General features: G+C 25.5%; 1 protein-coding gene across 4 annotated transcripts; it reads left to right on the top strand.

The window, feature by feature from the left end:
• The first annotated feature begins 83 nt into the window (after positions 1-83).
• LOC114125781 (leucine zipper transcription factor-like protein 1) lies at positions 84-8,224 on the top strand. Of its 4 annotated transcripts, none has more exons than XM_027989553.2 (8): positions 84-236; positions 6,300-6,427; positions 6,504-6,698; positions 6,776-6,968; positions 7,040-7,159; positions 7,248-7,343; positions 7,710-7,844; positions 7,936-8,222. In XM_027989553.2, exons 2-8 carry the CDS (start codon positions 6,360-6,362, stop codon positions 8,047-8,049), a joined length of 921 nt encoding a protein of 306 aa, XP_027845354.2. In that variant the 5' UTR covers positions 84-236; positions 6,300-6,359; the 3' UTR covers positions 8,050-8,222. The 4 variants fall into 4 exon arrangements, with proteins under 4 accessions (XP_027845354.2, XP_050058214.1, XP_050058215.1 ...); XM_050202257.1 differs by lacking the exon at positions 84-236 and adding an exon at positions 6,067-6,196 and having other exon boundaries at positions 7,936-8,224; XM_050202258.1 differs by lacking the exon at positions 84-236 and adding an exon at positions 6,067-6,196 and having other exon boundaries at positions 7,710-7,874; positions 7,936-8,221.
• The last annotated feature ends 841 nt before the right edge of the window (positions 8,225-9,065 follow it).

Below are 9,065 nucleotides of genomic sequence, written 5' to 3'. Positions count from 1 at the left end.
TTATGTGATACAGTGATACGCAACCGTGACGTAAGCATCGCGCCATTCTGTGTTGTAGTTATCAGAGCCCAAAGGCCGATCTAAATTATATTAATAAATATTATAGCCTATAGGCTATAACTATTAAAATTTACTACAAATAAATAAAATACATTTTATAGAGGAATTGGAAAACACAGAATCGTGAAAAAAAAAATCAAAACCAAAACACAAACACAAAAAAAAAACCATACGAAGTATGTATAATATGTAATGAATTATATTTTCTGCATATCTTAAATTCCACATGTAGGTGTGATATACTGATATACCTACACAATTTATACAAATCAATGCACAATAAATATATAAGATAAAAGGCTATACATAACATTAATTACTTGAATAAGAATAGTCACCCATTAGTGACACTTAGCTTGGCATACAAGATCAATTTTTACGAATTTTCAATGACAAAATAATTTAATAATTGTCTTCAAGACTTTACAATTTTAATTAAAAGGTATAAAAGCAGTTTAGTGCACCTTCGCCAAATTGATTTCTGTTATCGAATCTTACGAGTTAAAAACGATGGTGCAATCAGAATTTGTCGCTCGGACTTAGTTTCGAAGTTACGGCACTCCAAAGTTAGTATAGGTATATTATGTTAGATAACTTTCAAAAATTTTCTAATTTTCATCAGATTATCATAGCCTGGTCTTATTATGAATACGTTGCCATGATGTGAAACCCTAGTTTCGATCTCGGATTCATCAAAATTATGTTTTGCACTTTTCCTATTGTATATATGGTACCCACGGACTAAGATATACTATATATTATAGTATATACTATATACTATGTATATCTTAATCCGTGATATGGTACCTAATAATTAATAAATGCCATTATTTTATTTATTTATGGTTTTTAGGACTGATTATTATTATTTTTATAGCACTGTGTTATTATTATTATTATTATTATTATTAGGGAACGGATTTATATGTAATAAAAATACAAAAATATGTATATATACATGGAAGTATAATTTATAAAATATGTGGGAAAAAATTGAATTAAAAAAAATACAATTAAAATTATTAAAATTATTTGTTGCATTGAATTATTATAATTTCTTTTAAATTATCGAATGTTAAATGTCGCCTATTAGGTCTCAAAATATTTTTAAAACGGCTAAATGATCGGTCTACATCAACCGATGTAATTGGAGTATATTTGAAGCGCATAAAATCAGAAGGCGATACCTAAATCCAAATTTTTAGAAGAGTGTCTGCCACCCATTATATCATTGATTGTTTTAAAATCAATATGGCATGGATTTTTTTCTGTAACGGCATGAATTTTTTTTTTTACAACATCTCCTATGGGTCCGCTTACGAGTTTTAATTTTTCAATCGCCGATTCAACAATTTGCATACTATCATTTAAGGACACATTTTTTGTTTCTAATTTTGTAATTGTATGTGCAATAAAACTAAAATTCACTGAAATGAAAATTAAATTATTTTTCAATGTTTCATTTTGCATAATATTTTGAACTTTTCCAATAGCGATAGAAGTTTCTGGATCTAATTTTGAAATAATTTCTTGTATTTTCGAAAAGTGTTCACAATAATATTTATCAGCTACAAACCACGTGCCCCACCTAATAATTATGGGCTCAGGTGGTAGAGGGAGATCAGGGTAAAACTAAAGATAACTACTAAATATTTGCTCCAAGTGGATCGTCACAGTTCATAATGGCTGTTTTTGTCCACTGCAACATGGCTTGAAAACGTATGAACGATGAAATGATAAAATATGTTTAAAAATATTTACAAATTAGTGAAATATGTAAAAATATGTAAAATAAAACTAGCATCATTTTAATAGGAATGATTTAAATCATGAACATTTCTTATCAATTCTTAAATATCTTGTTTAAATAAAAATATGCATTTACCTACATATAAATCCGTTCCCTAATTATTATTATAAATTAATTAATAATAATTTAATTATTAGAAAATAACCGTTAACGGCGTCAACCGTCAACTTATCGACTTTCGAGTTTCGATTATTTGCATAGGTGTTAAATTAATTAAAAAATTCAAACAAATTATCATTACTTTGAAAGCTTGGATTTGTCATTTTATCTTATCGATGTTTATCTGCAGCAATTAGAGTAGACCTCTTAAAATGTATAATAAAATGTTTATTTGTAAACTTTTTTTTGTTGGTTTCTTGATATCAAATCAATTGTTTATGTTTCACCACTATTAACGTACCTATTTAGGAATCGGTGAACAACTTGCTTTATTTTGTGTAATTGTACCTATTGCATATTTTAGATGGTGTAACTAATAGGTAAGTACTCGTATATCTGTTATGTAGCACTATTATATATATCAAACAATAGGTTAGATCATCCGTTAGATTACCCGTTATGTTATCTTAGGTCTACACTTATCCAACTCCCCCCCCCTTGGGAGGACTATTTTCAGCCCCGAGGGGTTTGGGGGTCGAGCCCCTAACCGAAAGGTCCGTAGGACCTCAAATTCGGCGACCGGAGCCGGCAGTCGTAGGGAACAATTACGCACGTCATTATTTAATACTACTATACTTTCAAAAGTCATAACTCTGAAACTACGACCGAGTAACAAATTCTGATTGCACCATCGTTCTTAACTCGTTGATTTACATAAGTTTCAATAAAAAAATTCAAATTGACGAGGGGGCACTAAACTGCATTTGTTTCTTTGTTTTTTCATCTTTAAGTTATATTAAAATACAAAATAACTTTTGTCAATTACTGAGTTTGCGTGATAATTTTCTCTTTTTTTTCATTATTTATTGTTTTTTTTTTAACAATTTTAAAAAGCCCTAAACACTTTTTCCTTTTGATCCGCCTCTCCTTTCACAAATTGCCAACTAAGTCTATTTTTCTACTAAAATCCACCTCTAAAGCTGAAAAATAGAGCAAATTAGAATATTCTAAAAAGTGATAACATACCTACAGGCTACAGATAAAAAATCATTTAATTGTAAAATCAACACATTATCATTAATTAGCTTTCTGCTTAGAATCTAAAAGTAATAGCAGTTATCAAGTATAAAACATTATATTTTTAAAAAATAATAATACATATGCATTGTGCATGTATCGTTATTAAAACAATGTAGTAAGTAGTAAATTAAATATAAAACAGTTTTTATTTATTGCAAATTTTTAGAATTAGATCAACGACTAGTTTGTTGGAGATTTTCGTTTCCCAATATTGATTTTAATGTATAAGTCTACAAATACTTAATACGAGATTTTATACGAAAATTCAAATTAGTTATTTTTAGTAAAATAAACAAAAACAGTATTAATTTGTTACTAGTAGGTATGCTAACGAAAATAAAACAATTTTACATTTATAATGTGATGATTTTTATACATTTTGTTATAATTTAAACATTTTTCATAGACTTGTCATTTACAATCAACAAACGCTCCCCTTTCCGTTCCCCTTTCTCCCCCTTTTTACTGATTTTTTGTTCAGATATTTTTCGTATTTAATTGTGTAAATACTAAATACCTAATATCAGATACATCATTCGTGTAATATACCTACCTTCACTCCGTTATCCGAGTGAATGTAGTTACTCTATGCATACGATTGATGCTTTAATATGGGGTTATTTGTAGTGGGGGACGAGTTTTTATTTGTGCCCAACCATTGAACTATATCCTTTCTGTAAACGGATTTGCGATGAGCTAAAATATAATTATGAACAATATCGAACACTGCAGTAATGTACCTGTTTTGCCTATACTTTACGCCGGGAAACATTTGTTTGCTCGAAATATTTAAAACTATAATATTATTATTTATTAATATTTATTACCTATACTTTATACAAGTACATTTTAGTATAAGTCATTTGCCTGTTGTTCCTTTATACCCTATCAATTTTTTTTAGATTCTATTCGAAGTGATGAATGTATTGATTTTACAATGAGTTTTTTTGTGTGTGTGTACTGTGTATGTACGGCATAACTAGTCAAAATACTGGCTTAATTTCAAACTTCGTAGATACTTTATGATGGAAAAGTGAATATCCTTGGTGTATTATAGTCTATAGAGGTCAAAAGTAAACATTTTCCAATAGCTCTAAAAAAAGTCGAGAAAAACAAAAAAAAAGTGATGGAAAAACGGGAATTTTCACGCAAAACCAGTTTTTGACCAAATCGATTTTTTTATATGGTTGTAACTCAAAAACTAATCACTGTATATATGTGAAATTTTCACCAAATGTTTATATTAGTATTATATATATGTACAGTTAAATTTTTTAAATATTTTGACTTTTTTAAAGCTATTATTATTAATTTTGGGTGTCTGAAAAAACATTAAAATTTTATACAAGGTTCCTTGGAGTTGTTCTTATTGTAGTTAAAAAAAAAATTGAAAATGGTTAGTCACAATTTTTTATATAAGCGTTTATAGTCCAAATTGTTACGAAATATGTCAAAATCTTTGTAAATAATTTTAGCTAAAGAGAAAACTTGAAACATAATTATAGGAAACATTTTAAGTGCGTTTGAATTTTAAATTTTTACGAAATCGTGTAACGATAATGATTTATCCTCAAACGATTTTAAATATTTGCTATTATTATTCAAAAAGTATAAGTCGTAGTTACTTGTAAATTTCACCAGTTATTTAGATTGACATTTTCTTAACATGATTTAATTTTCAAAATATTTCGCTTATTTTGATGCAGTTTATAGGCATTTGAAATATTCGTTTTTCTTTAGTTTATATAAATATCGATAAAAAATTGTTTGGTCCAGTCAAAAGTATATTGAAAATTTAATACAAAGTTCCTCTTAAGTTATTCTTATAGTGATTCAAAAATTATAAGAATACATAGGCACATTTTTTTTTATTTACATTTGAAATTCAAATATTGACAAAAATTCGTAAAAATCATGAATATTTGTAAATTATTTTGTAGGTTTAATTCATAAAAATTTTTGGATAAGTTGCTAAGAGTTTAAAATTGAATACATGATTTTCCATAAATTTATAAATTTGGCTTACAATAATGATTATAAAAGAACTTAAATGTTGGTGTATTCAAGGCATTAATACATTAACTACCTTTTTCACCAACCATTGGAAATTATATCTTAAGCTGACACGTGAAAAATCATTTCCGTTCAGAATCGTTTTTCGTATATTATAATGATGCATTGTTAATTTATATAGGTACCGTCTATCATTGGATTCAAATTTAATACATCCATTATACTATTATATAGTGACCTACTATAAAAAAAAAACTCAAATCTTAGTAAAATAAATAAATAAATAAATTATTGTTCCGCTCACAATTTAAATTACTATAATTGTAATAATATTAAAATACTTATCATAAAGGCATAAAATATAATTAGCGATACGATTAGTGATAGAAAGTCTCTTAGAATTGTATTTCGTATAGAATAATAAACAATAGTAAATTATTAACCAAATTTTCTGTAAAATTTTCCTTCAGTATTTGACAATTTTCAACAGCTAGGTACCAGTTTAGTATAATGTATCATAAAAATAATAATACATATGTATATTATAGGTAGGTAAATCGGTAACTACAAAAAACAATATACCCATTGAATAAGTAAGGTATGAATAATTAGTGTATGTTAAGACATCGCAGAAAGTTAAACGTATTGATAATATTAAAGCGTAATGAATAAAGATGATCATTGATCAAATACAACTTATATTTTATAGATATAAATTCAATTTAAAATTTGCTTTAAAACAAAAAATGGTGTAGCATAATAGTGTTCTGTTCATGATTAACGTTTATTATTACAACACTTGACAACAAATTATAATACATATAGGACATAGGCACAATAATTAATATTAATATAAGTTACACTATATAATATTTATGATCACTCGGCATAACCCTCCTTCACCGCTAGTTATCGCTGGGGTAGTATATGGTATACAACACCTCAATTACTATAATATTATTACGCTATTAGGTGTAACCTAGTTACCAACGTCATAACAATTTATAAGATATTTTTTAGTTTTATTATTGATTAACTTAATGTTCATAATTTTTGTTTATTTAATAATAGATATATAATTGTATGGATATATTTATAATTTATAATTAAATAATAATTATAAAAATTATTATGGTAAATTATTTGTTTTTATTTTTTTGATAGGTATTATATATACCTATAATATGTCACAAATTAGTTTGGTCAAATAATTTTTAAAACTTATTGTATATTTTAGGAAGGAAATATTTCAATAAATGAACACCATCGAAATGTCATTGAAAACTATGTAGAATTTATGGGTCACCAAACTAAACAATCTATTATTTTAATTAAAAAAGCGTTTGAAGAAGTCTTTAAAACAAAGTATATATTAAAATTAAATCTTAGTTAACTATAGTAAATATATTTAATTATTATTAAAATAAAAATATTTTTTAAGTTTATTGGATGAAACTTACACAAAAGAAGAAGTGAAGAATATTTTAAACAGTTTGGAAAAAACAATGACAAATGAAATAAAATGTGAATTATCTGCATACACAAGCACTAATCTTCTAATGATGTATCAATTTTTTCAGCAAGCTGAAAAATGGCATTTAAGGCTCAATGTAGATATATCTGAAATACAAAACAAGTAGGTAGATTAAATGTATACTTTTATTTTACTTATTTACTTGCTTACTTGTTTAATATAGTATTTTGTATAAATAGAGAATTATTAAAAGAGATGGAAAAAATAGAAACTAATTATAATACAATGAATCGAAAATTAGAAAAAAAGAAGCTTTTAGGTACTTCTGATAACATTACAAATGATTTTGTTGAAGTGTTGCACAGAAGATTAGATCAGCTGGAAACTCACAATTCTAAATTGGAAGCAGATTTAAAAACATTAGAAGACAATGTAAGTAACAAATTTTATGTATAGAATAAAAAATAAATTTAAAGTGTTTAAAGTTTACAAACATAATTTAGTGTAATAAATTAAGTAATGAAAAAGAAGCATTGAAATTACTTATCAAACAAGAAGACAAACAAGAAGATTCACAAAAAAATTTAGTTGAAATTGAAGTACAAACTCAAAATATTTTTGATGTAGGTATCATGAAAAAAAAATATCTTATTTGTTTCCAATTGACCAAAAATAATAATTAATGTATAATATGTATCTGCCTACATTTAGGATAATAAAAACAACCACGATGAATGTAAGATAACAGTAAATCAATTAGAAAATGAATTGGCGGTGGCACAATCACAATTAACATTAACAAATTTGGTAAGTAAACTTTTTTGTATAAAATAAGTAATTGTGTGAAATTATAGTCTATAGACTGTTAACTATTTTAATTAATTCAATATTCTGATCATTCACTTTAACATAACAAAATTTTAAGTAAAAATTAATAATAAAAATATAAATGTATATTAATGCAAAAACAGATAAATTCAAATGTAAATGAATTAAACTAATTTATAATGTTTATTATAGTAGTAAGCTGTATGAATTTTATATGATTAAAATATCCAATTCATACAACTTATGATAAACGTGCTCTTAATCCCAACTCCAAATTGTAGTTTGTAAGTAGCCAAGCCGGTTTGTCAATTATAATATGTATGCTAAATGAGATATTTTTTTAAGGAGTTAGAGCGAAAATTTAATGATACTGCTGCATACATTAACATGAAGAATATGATTACAAAAAAAAACGAACAGGTTCGAGAACTAAGAGATCGATTGCTTATTTACGAGAAAGAAGATAACCAAGACAATGTTGTATGATTTAAATTACAATTAGTAAATAACGTAGGAAAAAATAACTATAAAAATAATATATATATTCATTTAAAAATGTTTAATTTCATAGTATTCCAGTAAACTCAGTATTTTGTTGGCCCAGTGGCGTGCGGTCAGATCAAGGGGTGATAGCCCAAAAGCTAGAACTTATATAAAGTTTAATCAAGAAGAGTTATACCATTAACTATATCCAATAGACCATAGTTGTAGCCTGTAGCCTGTATGTACCTAGTTAGTAATTACATGAATATTATATTGAGACTTTGTATTTATAATAAAATATATTAATATATTTTAAAATAAATGACAAAAAATTAAGTGAAAAAATGCATAAGTTATATTTTTTTCACTACAAGGAAAAACATTGAATAATATATAATACCTACATAATATATGTATACCTATTTAAAATTATGATGTAAAAAAATGTATTAATACGATTACAATGTTAAAGTAATTACATTAATCATCGGTTGTTAAAGGTAACCATTACGAACATTTTAATTAAAAAAATAACAATCCAGGCTAAGTGAAAAACGTACTAAGTGGATATTTCGCATCGTAGACGTGATTAATCAATGAGAATATAATTATTCGAAATTAAATTAATAGTTATAGAAATATATCGAAGTATTATTATTAGTTATTAATTATTTCGTTCAATATCCCTACATATTACATAGAAATATAAAGTAAACAATTTATTTTTCATTTATGCTATGGTTATTTGTGTTTGAAAGTTTGACCATTTTCACTAAAAATTCAACAAATATAAAGCGGCATTGTCCCTGACTAGTATATGTGATAACTTGAATGACTAAAATTAAATATGTCGTGTTTACGTTGTGTATGTGACGATTTTTTACCGGATTTTTTATTTTTATTTTAGATGTACGATAGGTGGTAGAATTAACTAAATCTTAAAAAGTGATTTTAAATATTCTTTATTAATTTTTCCTAAACATAAAGACTATCTGACTGTATTATAATGGTATTATGATTTATATTTTAATAAAATTATAAAAAATAATTTTTTCAACAATTAATTTAATATCTTAATTAAATAATTCCATGGAGTTGATAGTTGAAACAAGTATAATTTATAAATAGTACCTATATATTATATATCCCATGATAATTGACAATCCATGGACGATATTATGTTTTGTTTAAATATTTTATAAGAATCTATGTTCAATT

The sequence above is a fragment of the Aphis gossypii genome, chromosome 2 (assembly GCF_020184175.1).
Source record: "Aphis gossypii isolate Hap1 chromosome 2, ASM2018417v2, whole genome shotgun sequence".
NCBI lineage: Eukaryota > Metazoa > Arthropoda > Insecta > Hemiptera > Aphididae > Aphis > Aphis gossypii.
This window is presented reverse-complemented; position numbering and strand designations above follow the sequence as displayed.

Coding starts and splice junctions, on each gene's coding strand:
- LOC114125781 (XM_050202257.1), top strand. Junction 6,969..7,039: donor TAAAAACATTAGAAGACAAT/GTAAGTAACAAA, acceptor AACATAATTTAG/TGTAATAAATTAAGTAATGA. Junction 7,160..7,247: donor AAACTCAAAATATTTTTGAT/GTAGGTATCATG, acceptor GCCTACATTTAG/GATAATAAAAACAACCACGA.